The following is a 12,877-nucleotide window of genomic DNA, read 5'->3' as shown; positions in this document are numbered from 1 at the left end:
TGTCTTTGGTTTTGGAGCGTCGGTACGGACGCCGTACCTTCTGCTTTCTTTTTCGTGTTAGATGTTGTCGATTGGGTTCGATGAATTGGGCCTTGAACTTGGGCTCGATCAATCCTCCGAAGGCACCTTACCTGGACGACTGTGGACCCTAAGCGTATCATGACTCATTAAACAAATCCAGCATTAGAATCTTGTATTAACTAAATACAAAGTACAAACAATGTGTGACGTGCACATTCGTGCAATATAAAATTCAAATTAATAGGAAGTGGAATAAGAACAAAAGAATTCGAATGGATGAAACAAGAAGTCGATCTCTCTTCGATATAGACCACTGATTGCCACTTGGCAGTGCAGGTCTCAGTTTCTTCTCGGTCTCGCTGCCACCGTTGAGGTTGGAGATGCGGTGGGACTGATTCGAGATGATCTGCCCCAGAGAAGGACTCTCGGAGAAGATGACTTCGTAGCCATCTCTTAGCCCCTCCATTTCCTGCACGCCCAACAACAGGTTCCAGAAGATCCCGCCTCGGCAGGCACCTCCGCCGCGGGCCGACGCGTAGATCGCGTCGTACACGGTGGTGTACAAGGCGGCCTTAACGTCCCCCGTGCGGTTCGACAGCCTCGAGGACTTGCCGAACTCCGATATCAGCAGCGGCTTTCGCAGAACCGCGTCGGCGTCCTCGACGTGCGACTGAATCCAAGACTGGAGGAAAGCCAACTGCGTCTGCTCGGTTGATCCCGGCATCCTGCAGTCCACAAACCTTCATGCGTGCAGCAAAGCCAACTACGTCGACAGATCGGTGAGAGAAGACTGTGGCTTACCACATATCAGGGTAGGCGTGGATGGTGGCAAAGTCAACTCCTTGGACTTGATTATTGCTTATGAAGTCGGTACCCATTTCGTAACCAAGGTTGATCTTTTTCCTCTCGGGAATCGTCTCCCCGTAGAACCCTTCGAGCCCGACTTCCAGCAAATGGTTGCTGTCGATGGACTTCACATGAGCAGCCATCTCCTCGATCCAAGCCTGTTCATATTAATCAAGCCAGACTATTTTGGAGAACATAAGAAAAAGGACAGATTAGATTCATGGTTTTATTTACCTGCAATGTCCGGCCAGAGAGATCGGTTTCGCAGCGCGGCTCGTTGACGAGTTCCCATGCAAAAATGGCGGCCTCGTCCTTATAGGCTACTCCGGTTATGGTGTTAACTCTGGTTAGTATTGCCTGATCCATTCAAGTGACTAAGGCCGAGGCCTCCATGGAGAGAGAAGAGAAGAATGTAGAGAGAAGGCAAAAGGGTTACCCTGACATGGTTCTTGTAGTAACTCTTGACGACTTCGTCTCTGTAGAAGTCATCGTCAGAGCTGAGGTGACGCCCCTCGTCTCTCGCCCACTGGATATACTGCGTTCTACCCCCAAAGCTCTCAAAGTTGTTGACCAAACTCAGTACCAGATAGATCCCATACTTCTTGGCCTCCGAAATCACGAAATCCAAACCCTGCAACGATGTGAGCGATCCATGTAGATCACATTGCTATAGAACAGGATGCACATATACACACAGAGGTTGCTTCTTCCGGATCTTCACAGGTAGGAGTGCCTGATGCATCCATCCCTTCAAGCGTGCATAGGATACCTGGAACATGTCCTCGTCGTAGACGCCGGGAGAATGCTGCAGGGGTTTGTATCCACCGTCCCGGAAAGCCCAAGTCCTGGCCAGTGTGAGCCCATGGGTAGAAGCCTCCTGGAACGCAGAAGAAACCATGCTCCGTCCCTCCTCCGGGAACGACGCCACGTACATCAACCAGTAAGCATTGAATCCGTTCAAGCTGAACGGGCGGCGGTTCACGAGGAAATGAGTCATGTTGGTCCGCACGAAACCCGTGTCACCATGAGCTCTGCTATCTCGAGAAGCCAAAAGTGTCCACAGAAGCAAGCTGTAGACGAGGACTTCCGTATGCATCTGGGAGAGACCTACGATTTCTGTTGAAGGACCGTGAGTTGCTGTGAGTTCTTATTTGTGTGTGGCGTGTATTTGGACTTTCTGAAGGACCCGAGAAATCCTTCTGCTCAAGAAACGAATCCAAGAGCTAAAAGCTATCCTATTATGGTCTCGGTTTCTATTACAAACAACAAAGACTATAAATCTGACAGACAGACAGACACAGAAAGAGAGAGAGAGAGAGAGAGAGAGATGCTGCAATCACGGGGAAACTAGATCTAGCTTTAGTGTGTGTTGCGTCATTGAAATCAATGGCGCACCATTCTGATTTATAGAAGGACCCGATGAGCTGCAGTTAATGGCGGGGAGGGCAGGGAAAGTGGAGATGGAACGGTAGGTGACAAAAGGCGAACAAGAAGAAAGAAGTGCTAGTACGACTCGCCCAACTTAATTGGATGCTTCACAACTAAGACAGGTGTTAAGAAGGCAACGGGGGCTTTGCTTCGTCCACTGGCTTGCAGCTCTCCGTTTCCAGGAATCGTCAGCGGCGCGTCGCACCACAATTTCGTGGTCGGTCCCGGTGACTTATGACTAACTGACTCGGCCATCACGCGGAGTACATGAAGCCGCGGAGAAGCCATGCATGCAGTGCCACGCCACAAGTAGCTGCATGCCCTTCTTGATACGCCTTGCCACGTGGACCTAAGGGGCTGGTCCACGCAGCTGGTGAGGACGTGATCCCACATGAATTATAATATCATATGGGGGCGTCGGCATCAGTTGCCGTCGCCGTCGCGGTCGCTTTCTCTTTCCCGACCTTCTCTTCTCTGCCACCCACTCAAAAAAAGAAACAAGACTGTTAGCTTCTCCACGGCATCATTTACTTAGCCATTCTTCTACTCGGTTTCATTCCCGGCAAGTCCGCCGGAGTTCCCAGTCGTTCTCAGGCCGACAACCTAAATTCACACCATCTTGTATGCTTTCCTTAGATTTAGATTTGTTTACTTACCTTATAAGTGATAGGATTGATAACTACTTTTAAAATATTTAATTATATTTAAATTAATTGATAAAAAAAAATAATTAAATTAAAACTTCTTAGTGAATTAAGATTTATTTCTATAAATATATATATTTCGTCTCAAGATATTAATGAGAAAAAAAATCAATGTATTTTAGTTGCTTCTAAGGATAATCTTTGATATTTCCAAAGAAAAATTAAAAAATATTTAAATCTATATGAGAGATGAATAAGAAAAGTTTTGATTTCATATATTAAATAATTTATTTTTATTATTATTAATCTATATATTTTTTTTCTAATTATTCACTCCCTCGCTAACAATAAGTATCATACTCTAATTTCACAAGAGGGATGGAATTCTTCTAGAATTGATTTAGAACTTTTCTTTAGATAAGATTAGGATTAAAATTCAAAATCTTCATTTTGAGTTGTTGCCGTGTACACAACTCCTAATTGGAGGCCTATTTAAAGCACCTATTCTATAAGCCTTTTATAGAAAAGTAATAGAATTCTCTGTTTTCTCTCTCTTCTTTCTTACGAAATTGGTCATTACTAACTCGGGCCAAAAACACATATTTCCTTCTTTACTGCACATAATGGAAGTGGAAGTTGCCGCAGCTCTACGCTAAGAGAACGCAATTCCGAATCGGACTTTTTGGGTGCACGACATCGAATTGAGTTTGACCACTGACAATTACGATGAGTTCGGGTTTTACTTACCAAAACCTGATCGAGGGTGGAGACAAAAGGAATAGTACACGGATTGCCACGCCTCCGTCGACGTCGACCGTGGCAACATCTCTGGCCGGCACCTCGGCGAATGACTCCCCGCTATCGCCTCCTGCGTCGACGGCGATCCAGGAGCCAGCACACTGAAGGTACGAGGGCGCCGAGGATCGTGCACATTAGTTCCGCTGGATCTCCCGACGACGGCCCGTCAGTAGGTCACGCGATTTAGGGTTCGGTGGGGGTGGGGGGGGGCAAAGAGCCACCAAGAAGACGACCCTATACATCCGCCTGCGTGCCTCGCGGGGGCCGCGGGACGAGAGCGCCAGATGTTCGTCTGGAGCAGACAATTGGATCTGCGTCTTGAAAACATGGAATGGTCCGGAGGCAACACCTATTGCGATACTCCTCCCTCGACTTGGCCGCCTTCATCCGGCCCTTTGCCTTGGAAATCTACTTCTCCTTTTGGCCCTTTCCACTCGAAATCTCCGTCACATTTGGGCCCTTCCCCTTGCGATACTCCTCCCTCGACTGCACCGACCTCATGAGCGTAAGGTAAGCACAAGGCACAAGTACATGAAGGCCGGATGAGAGAGAGTTGTTGGGCCGGGCCGGTCCGTGCCCCTCCTCTCGAATCCTAAGGTATGCTATCATGAGCCGGGCCGTGCCCCTCCTCTCCCCCCGCCCGCCCCATCCTTAGACGATCTGGAACGCACATTAATGGCGGACCGTGGTTCGTCGGAAAAGTGAATTTAATCTTGCTTTCGTGTGAGGAGGGTAACCTCGGGCCAACATAGGTTTAATTTTCAGGCTTTCTTATAAAGTATTTGCATCTTAATATTCTTGTTCAAATGGCTCTCATGTTAAAGTAAACTGACGGAAGTGGATGAAATAAAATTTTATTTAATTAGATAAAATATATTATAAATTTAATTAAAATTTGATTATGATGATCGAAAAATAAATTTATTTATGATAGGATTTCTAAAAAGATAAGTGACTCTCATTTTTTTTTTTTGCCTATATCTTTTGTTATCGTTTATAAATAGATACGATCTCCTAAGAACTATAATGATATGAGATGTATTTATTATCAATCGTCTTGTCTCTATTTCATCGTTTATAGACATTTTATTAAATATACAAATAGAGAATAATATGAGTTTTATTGTCCTTACAGGTCGATATCGTTATAGCTTTCGGATCCGACGATAATGTACTTGTGAATCAAACGAAATTTTTTTGAATAGTATCGAAAGATATGCTATTTTGATTCTGTTAGTAAATTTTATCTCATAGTAGCATGATTATAGTTTTTATGCTTACAATTATTTTTAGAGTCTATTTCAAAATCAAATATCATATATTATAAAAGCATTAAATATGTTTTGTATTAGATCTATTCTTCCCATTTGTGGTGATCAAATCTATTTATTTTATCCTAATATGCTTTGTATTAGATCTATTATGTGTTTTTCCCATTTGTCTATGAAGGATCATCAAATCTATTTATTTTATCGCCTTGGTCATCTACTTGCAAGTGATAAAGGTTTTCCATCCACATGAGTGGAATTGCAGATGGAAGCATGTTGCTCGATTTTGATCAACTGGTTGTAGTGAATAGCTTATCGTTGACTGCAACATTATAGAGAGTAATAACCCACTATAATATGTCAGTATACCATTATTAGTTTTGTTCACTTGTGGGTCAAGGGATCATAGTAGGATAGGATTGTTGCGACAAAGTGTGGCAATAGGAAGGAATAAAAGCGCGATCATCAATAACGAGCTACGTTGATGTGGGTCGGAGCTGGGTTGACACAATTACTATTGGTCACATGGCTTGCGAAGGTGGGCACTGAGCAAAAGACGATGATGTATGATGGCTGCTAATCTTGCCACAAGCAACAATATCGTTGCCTTTGATCAACTGTTGCACGTTAGATGCATCGCAATTCACAGAGGCTACGATGACATTGTTGGTCATGGTCGGCATCGATGGGTCGTCAATTGGCCATAGAGATAATTCAAGGCAATTGTGCATAAATAACGGATGACTACGCGCAACAAAGGCATTGCAAGCGGTGGCAACACGTTGTCAGTCAACCGCGTGAGAACATTTGCGCACACCTCGACGATAATAGGGGTCGTCGGTTGATCACATTCTTCAACAACCATAGGAGACACATAGGCGATGGACAACCACACACTACAATAGTTGCATGCGTCATGTAGGCTATGATGATTGAGAAAAAGAAAAAAAAAAATTAGGGTTTTTCAATTGTTAAAAGACTATTGTCCTTTTTGAACCCATTTACTTCTGGTCAATATCCCTTTATAGTTCTAACTTTCAAAATTTAGATATTTACTATATATCCCAACAAAATTATAGCTTTATTTTCAAAAATTAGATATTTTTTACTTATGTAATGAACTATAGAATAAACTAATTTGATCAACTTTAATCAAATATTTTAATTAAAATTATTTATGATTGTATTTTGACTACTCAACTATTCAATCAATTTTATTTTGACTGAATTTGGAAATAGTTAAATCTTGATTAATTTTTTTATTTTACTTAGTTTTAATTTTGACTAACCTAATTGGGTTGATGTTTAATCCAATTTTGAGCCTAACTAGATAGAGTTTACTAGTTTAATTTAGAGTTCCATACAAAATTTTTAAAAATTATAATTTATAATTTTCTCATATGAAATATTATAATTTTTTTATTATTTATGATATTTAACTTTTAATTATTATTTTGGATATTTATTTAGTTATTCACATGTATATGTTTAAAATTATGAAAAAAAAAATTTTGCTTAAAGATATTATTTATGTTTTATCATGATTATATTCATTGCATAAGTTTTTTTATGTTGATTAATATTTAATATTTATTATAATTATTTAGTTGTTTTTATATAAATCAAATTAAAAATATTTAGTAAATATTATTTGTAATTTATATTTCTAAGTTTTATTTAACTTGTATCTACCAAAATAGTGTAAGATGATACGTTCATGTGATATGAATTATAATAAATATTTATTTTAAATTATACTTTAAATTATTATATTAGTCTTACAGTCATCCTACACTAATAATTTATGAAATTATATTAAAGAATTGATCCTAAATTATATTAATAAAAAATAATATTTATAATGACACACATAATTATGGGATTTATATAAACCCAAATGAGAATTTATTTTAAATAATTATATAATATGATATGATGATACTATTTTGAATATCATGGTAATTTTAAATTGTATATTATTCCACAAGGATAGTATTACTTATCCATAAATAATTTTTTAGCGAACACTATATATATCAATATTTTACCTAGAGGTGAAATATGAATAATATCAATAGTTCATCATATTTTAAATTTTTAAAATATTAAATTTATTTTATATTTTACTATGATACTTCCTTCTGCACTCTCATTCTTCTCGTGTCCTTATACTCTGGTTCAAATTATTCTGAATGGTTAGAACATGTATGGTTCACACTATGTGTATGAAACACGTTCTAAAATTAATAAAGGTTTTTTTAAATGATATCAAAAGATGCGTTTTTTTTTATCTTGATCTATTTTTATTTGATTTCAATTTTTTACACAATTATAATATTATAATATTTTTATATTTACAATTGGTATTAGATCTATTTTATATTAAATTTACTTATAAGCACACTTTGCTTTGGAAAAGGTTATATTTAATCTTGTTTATACGATGCTCTAATGATTCATTTGTGTTTATCGATATATTTTTCTATCTAGTTTGTCTTATTATATGTTTACGGGTGATTCAAAATTCTTCGCTTTATGCAAGTAGAGCCGGGGATGAGATGCTACCCGTATTTGATTAGTGGGCTACCTATACTAGATGGGCACCGCTAATTGTGGTGGTTGCCACCGTGGGATGCGGATGCCTTTGAATGGCGTTGTTGTTGCCTATGATAATAGGATTTGGCCACAAGTGATGCAGCTCAACAAAGGTAGTAGTGTTATTGGGCTTTGGCCTCAACCAACAACAATAAGGGCGATGAAGACGGTTGCTAGCAAGCATCGATAGCGGCAAGCAGCAACCTCCAATGGTTGTTGGCCTTTTTGGGTGTCAATCAGCAACGTACGATGGTGGTTGACATCAGATATGGAGGTAACACATTTGTGCATGCCAATCCGGGGGTGGTAGCATTACTACATCATTGGGCAATGTTGGTCGCCGGTGAAGAGCTGTCAACCATAGATACCAGTGCCATGATGTAGAGTCACTAATATACTATGGAGTGTTTGGATCAGTGATGCACAAGCGACAAATAGTTATGCATCGTGGTGCATTACGGTGACCATAAAGCCTCGCATAAGCAGAGGCTAAGGCAATTGAGAAGAAAGAAATGACATTAGGATTTTTAAATTCAATAAAAGATTATTTTACCTTTGTAAATATTTTAATTCCAATCCGTGTTACCCCATGATAAATTTATAATTCGAAAATCAAATATTTTTGACTTATGTCCCCAATTGTAAAATTGATCAATTTGACTTGTTTTAATCAAATTTTGACTAAAACCCAATTTTTGCCTTTTTTTTTTATCAATCTATTTTTAAATTGAATTTTGGTTGAATCTAATTTTGATTAGTTTGATGGGATTGACTGTTCGGTTTAATATGGGCAACCTAATTTTTTACTCAATTTTGGGATGCCCAATTAAATAAGATTGATTAGCTCATCTATCTCATTTACATGATTAAAAAAATATGATATATTCATAATTTTTATTATAATAATTAAATTTTAATTATTAGTTTTAGATATTTATATAGTTATTTACATGCATATGATTGTGAAATAATATTTATTTTTCACAGAAAACCATGATGTATGTTTTATCATAATTACAATCGATAGATGATTAATATTTAATAATTATTATGGTTATTATTTTATTATTATTGAAGTATTTTTAAATAAATTATATTAAATAAAATTTAATAAATATTATTTATAACTTATATCCCTAAGTTTTATCCAAATAGTAACCATTAAAATGGCCTAAGATGATAGACATATAGAGATACAAATTATAAAAAATATTTTTATTAATTATAAAATATTTTTAAACTATATTTTATATTTTTTTATTGGTATTATAGTCACGAAAGTGGCTTAGAATAATAATTTATAAAATTACATCAAAGAATTAGTCATAAATGATATTAAAATAATAATAATTATAATAATACATATAATTAGAAGATTTAGATAATCTTAAAAGTGAATCTACTTCAAATAATTATATAATGTGTTAGGATAATATTATTTAGATATCCTTATAATTTAGTAGTATATATCTAATGGTAACAATACTATTCCATAAGAATCATATTAGTCATCTACAAATAATCTTAAGTGAATATTAGATATCTCACCCAAAAGTTCAATTACTATTATTTCAATAGTTCATCAGAAATTACTATTATTTGATATTTTATAATGGTATTTCTTTCCATACATTGTCTTGCTTATGGTGTTTTTGTATTTTCTAATTTAAGTTATTCATAATGGTTATAACATGTGCGGTTCATACCAGATATATTAGATCATGATATAGGATTACCTGTTGAAAAGTTTGTAAACTTACCAATCAAAGCACTATGAAATAAATTAATAAAAAAATTCTTACAAAAGATCTAATAGACTCAGTCTAATATTTATGAGAATAACAATTATAAATAACATCAATATATCATTATTACCTATGATGCATAAGAATATTATACGGCTATTGAAAACATATTTAAATCTATTAATAAACCATTGATTAACATATAAATGAAAGAATCGATTACGATTTCATAACACTTGAGGGATTCATGATCATATCATTGATATGACTGATAAGACGACAAAACGTAAAAAATTAGATATGAATGTGAACGAGTTTTTCGAACGTAGTTCATTCTTAATTTTCTTTCTCCTCAGTTTAGCACATTCAAGATTCACCATAATATAAATAAAAATAAATATGATTTGAATGAGCTGACTAGTATATTATATTTAAAAATAATTAAGATTAATTAATAATAAAAACTTATAATAATTTGACTACCAAATATTTAATAAATTCACTATCTGGATTTTATGAGTTATGATATTATTTTTCTTTCATAATGATAAATTCAGTATATTTTATGATTATATAATAATTAATTTTAGAATTATGTGTAATGATTTATACAGAATTAATTTGAATATCGAGTTTATAATATTATGTTGCGACCCGAACTACCTCTGCGGTCGATCGACAACCCGTCGATGTCGACTGTGGCTAACGACATTGTCGTAGCCTTTGTGAATTGCAAATCGTCTGCTGTGTAACAGTTGGTCAAAAGCAACGGCATTGCTGCCTATGGCAAGGTATGGCAACCATAGTAGGTCACTGCCTTTCACTCAGCACCCACATTCACTAGCAATGCGAATGAAAACAAGAAAGCCATCTAATGACGGAGGTTGCATGTCATCATGCAGGTTCATAAACAAGAAAGCCACTAAGTGTCGATGAGTATTTTATGAGTTTTAATTATGATTATTTTGATGTGATGAAAACAATTGTTGTTTTTGAAATGTTTTGAGCAGATTATTTTGAACTCTGGTTTGATTTTGGTGACAGCTCTGACTTTGTCTAGTTTAACAATTCATTATCATGTGATAGGATTCAGATCACATTAGGAATAGGTTGTGAACTTTGAAGAGATCATTGTGGGGGAAGGGATGTCAAGAAGAAACAGACTCATCATCCAATAAGACTCTCTCTCTCTCTCTCCAAGCAAGAAAGAAAAGGAAAAGACTCTCCACACCAACTATCTATCCACTAATGGCTGGCTTGGGTGATTTTGTAGCAATGAGATGAGAAAGACAAGACATTTGCAGCTACGATTCTTTCCTCGAAGCAATCAGACTAATTCTAGTAGCCGTATGCAAAGGGAAATCTGAAAGGACATCAAACTTGAAACAAAAGACTTGATTGTTTGGGTGATACAAAGTGCAACACACGCAATAATCAAACAGAGCCAACGAGTTTTGTATCATAAACATCTATTTACACGTAAAAATCTGTGAATCACACAACTGTGATCTATCAGAAGTCTTCCTTGTTCCATGTCAAAAGAATTGCCTCCCTTCTCCGAATCAGAAGCTCCCCACCAAAGATTCTTGTTGCCGGTGGCCAAAGTTAGATGCGTTCAGGCTGTGCAGGAATTCTCTGGTGGAGATCCTTACCGTAAAGATCAGGAGGATGAAGCTGCTGTTCCTCGTACCAAGAATTCAAGCCATTGACTGAGACTTGGCTCTCTTCTTTGGTGACACCGAACAAGCACTGGCCTTGGCTTTGATTGGTTGTCGTCGATGCGATGGTGCCGTTAAGGTACTCCGACCATTTGAGGTCCTCCGGCTCTGTATCGAATTGGATCTGACCCTTGTTCGGCAGCAGTTCCAGCCACTGGAAGATGCCGCTGTCGAAAAGGGTGCCGCTGCTTTGGAGCTCCAGCTCGTTGCTGCTGTCGGCGCTGTTGGCGCTGTTGTTGCTGTCTGGCGGGAGACTGATCATGGGCTTCAGCTCCGCTGACGACGAGAGCATCGATGTTGAGATCGATGGGACGACTGATGGGAGCATGTCGTGACATAAATCAGCGTCGGCGTTGAGCAGCCTGGTGTCGTGGGTGAACCAGAGCGGTGGAGTTGGCTGAATCGGTGGCCCGATTGGTCTCGTGCCATTGGCATCACAGCAGGCGACGTAATTGGATTGCTGAAGAGGAGCGTATCGGGTTGAATTGGGGCTCTCGTGCCTGCTGCTGACGACGAGCTGATCCACGAAGAACTCTTTGGTGGGTATCGCTGGATCTTCGGACACTCCCGTCCCCATCAATGGCGGAGTTGGCTCAGCCTCCACCGAGGCGGGGGCCAGGAGCTGCGGGTTTCTGGATCCGGAGGTCTTCTCGCTGTTCGTGGTTTCTCGGTCTTCCCTTCCGTCGGTCTCGCCAAGTGGCTTGTGGGTGCTCGGGTCGATGCCTCTCTGCCTCAGCTTCTTCTTGATGCAGGAGTTCCAGTAGTTCTTGATCTCGTTGTCTGTTCTTCCCGGCAACTGGGCCGCGATCTGAGACCATCTGAAGGCCAGAAACAGTAGGTCAAAAACACGAGAGCCGCATTAAATCTCGAAGGATTAGCAGAACGGCCATGCGGAAGGAGGTCGGCACCTGTTGCCCAAGGCTGCGTGGAGGTCGACGATGAGGTCCTCCTCCTGCTGCGAAAACGTGCCCCTCTTCAGATCAGGCCTCAGATAATTTATCCACCTCAATCTGCAGCTCTTCCCGCACCTCTGAAGGCCTGAATCAAACACCCAAGTTGCGGCCCTTTTTATCTCGTGCACTCGCACATTCTTCTTCCAGTAGCTTTCATGTCAAGGCAGTAGACTCACCTGCTAGCTTGGGGACAGAGCTCCAGCACCCATGGCCGTACTTGGTGATGTGCCTCACGAGTTTCTCGTCCTCCTCCGGAGACCACAAGCCTTTCCTCAGCTTCTGCTTGTAGCAGCAAGCGTGCCTCCCCATCCAGAGTGAAGCCCCGGTGCAATGCCGCCGAGTCACAGAGCCGGAGAAGATACAGCGGGGAGGCAGAGCAAACGAAATTTGGTAGGGCAAGGGGGGAATGCACAGAGCCGGCTTGGTGCTGAGCTTAAAGGAGGATATGGTCGCTGTCGACTCTTTATATCTGATAACTCAAGGAGAAGACTTGGGGAAAGTTTTACTCCCACCGCAGGGAGGACAAACAGCAAAGGTACCATATGCTTCAGTGAAGATGAAGGCAATGCATCCGGTGGTTGGATGGGACTCGGAGGGATCCAAATCCAATTCCACCACCGCTTCCGTCCACTCTCCAACATTAAAGAAAAGCTCACCCACCCGGTTAGTACTAGACCACCTTTCTTCCTTCCGTAAAAGGACGCCACCGCAGAGGTCCCATGTAATCCTGTGTCAGACGGAAAGAAAGCACCCCTCCACAGTCTCCAGTAGCATCGTAGTCGACCGACGAGCGATGTCACTCGCTCCATTTCTACTGCGGGGACTCAACAACCAATCATTTTTTGTCATGTGTGGGGAGTA

General features: G+C 39.3%; 2 protein-coding genes across 2 annotated transcripts; both read right to left on the bottom strand.

The window, feature by feature from the left end:
* Positions 1–174: 174 nt before the first annotated feature.
* On the bottom strand, positions 175–2,724 carry LOC103977970 (putative mannan endo-1,4-beta-mannosidase 9). Its single transcript, XM_009393656.3, has 5 exons — positions 1,637–2,724; positions 1,304–1,498; positions 1,102–1,224; positions 823–1,025; positions 175–746 (listed from the first exon to the last, which is right to left on the bottom strand). The coding sequence occupies exons 1-5, from the start codon at positions 1,961–1,963 to the stop codon at positions 254–256; spliced, it is 1,341 nt and encodes a 446-aa protein (XP_009391931.2). The 5' UTR covers positions 1,964–2,724; the 3' UTR covers positions 175–253.
* Positions 2,725–10,709: 7,985 nt separating this feature from the next.
* Positions 10,710–12,671, bottom strand: LOC135621565 (transcription factor MYB61-like). Its single transcript, XM_065123448.1, has 3 exons — positions 12,193–12,671; positions 11,972–12,101; positions 10,710–11,881 (listed from the first exon to the last, which is right to left on the bottom strand). The coding sequence occupies exons 1-3, from the start codon at positions 12,323–12,325 to the stop codon at positions 10,951–10,953; spliced, it is 1,194 nt and encodes a 397-aa protein (XP_064979520.1). The 5' UTR covers positions 12,326–12,671; the 3' UTR covers positions 10,710–10,950.
* Positions 12,672–12,877: the final 206 nt, after the last annotated feature.

The sequence above is a fragment of the Musa acuminata genome, chromosome BXJ1-3 (genome assembly GCF_036884655.1).
Source record: "Musa acuminata AAA Group cultivar baxijiao chromosome BXJ1-3, Cavendish_Baxijiao_AAA, whole genome shotgun sequence".
Lineage (NCBI taxonomy): Eukaryota > Viridiplantae > Streptophyta > Magnoliopsida > Zingiberales > Musaceae > Musa > Musa acuminata.
Note: the sequence above shows the minus strand (reverse complement) of the source record. Positions and strands in the feature narration are given on the sequence as shown.

What these genes read in the sequence shown, in the direction of transcription:
- LOC103977970 (XM_009393656.3), bottom strand. Translation starts at nt 1,963, where the DNA reads ATGCATACGGAAGTCCTCGTCTACAGCTTGCTTCTGTGGACACTTTTG. An exon ending in ACGACGAGGACATGTTCCAG is followed by an intron (nt 1,499 to 1,636) that starts GTATCCTATGCA and finishes ACATCGTTGCAG; the next exon opens with GGTTTGGATTTCGTGATTTC. An exon ending in CACGCCTACCCTGATATGTG is followed by an intron (nt 747 to 822) that starts GTAAGCCACAGT and finishes TGTGGACTGCAG; the next exon opens with GATGCCGGGATCAACCGAGC.
- LOC135621565 (XM_065123448.1), bottom strand. Translation starts at nt 12,325, where the DNA reads ATGGGGAGGCACGCTTGCTGCTACAAGCAGAAGCTGAGGAAAGGCTTG. An exon ending in CTCTGTCCCCAAGCTAGCAG is followed by an intron (nt 12,102 to 12,192) that starts GTGAGTCTACTG and finishes TGTTTGATTCAG; the next exon opens with GCCTTCAGAGGTGCGGGAAG. An exon ending in CACGCAGCCTTGGGCAACAG is followed by an intron (nt 11,882 to 11,971) that starts GTGCCGACCTCC and finishes TCTGGCCTTCAG; the next exon opens with ATGGTCTCAGATCGCGGCCC.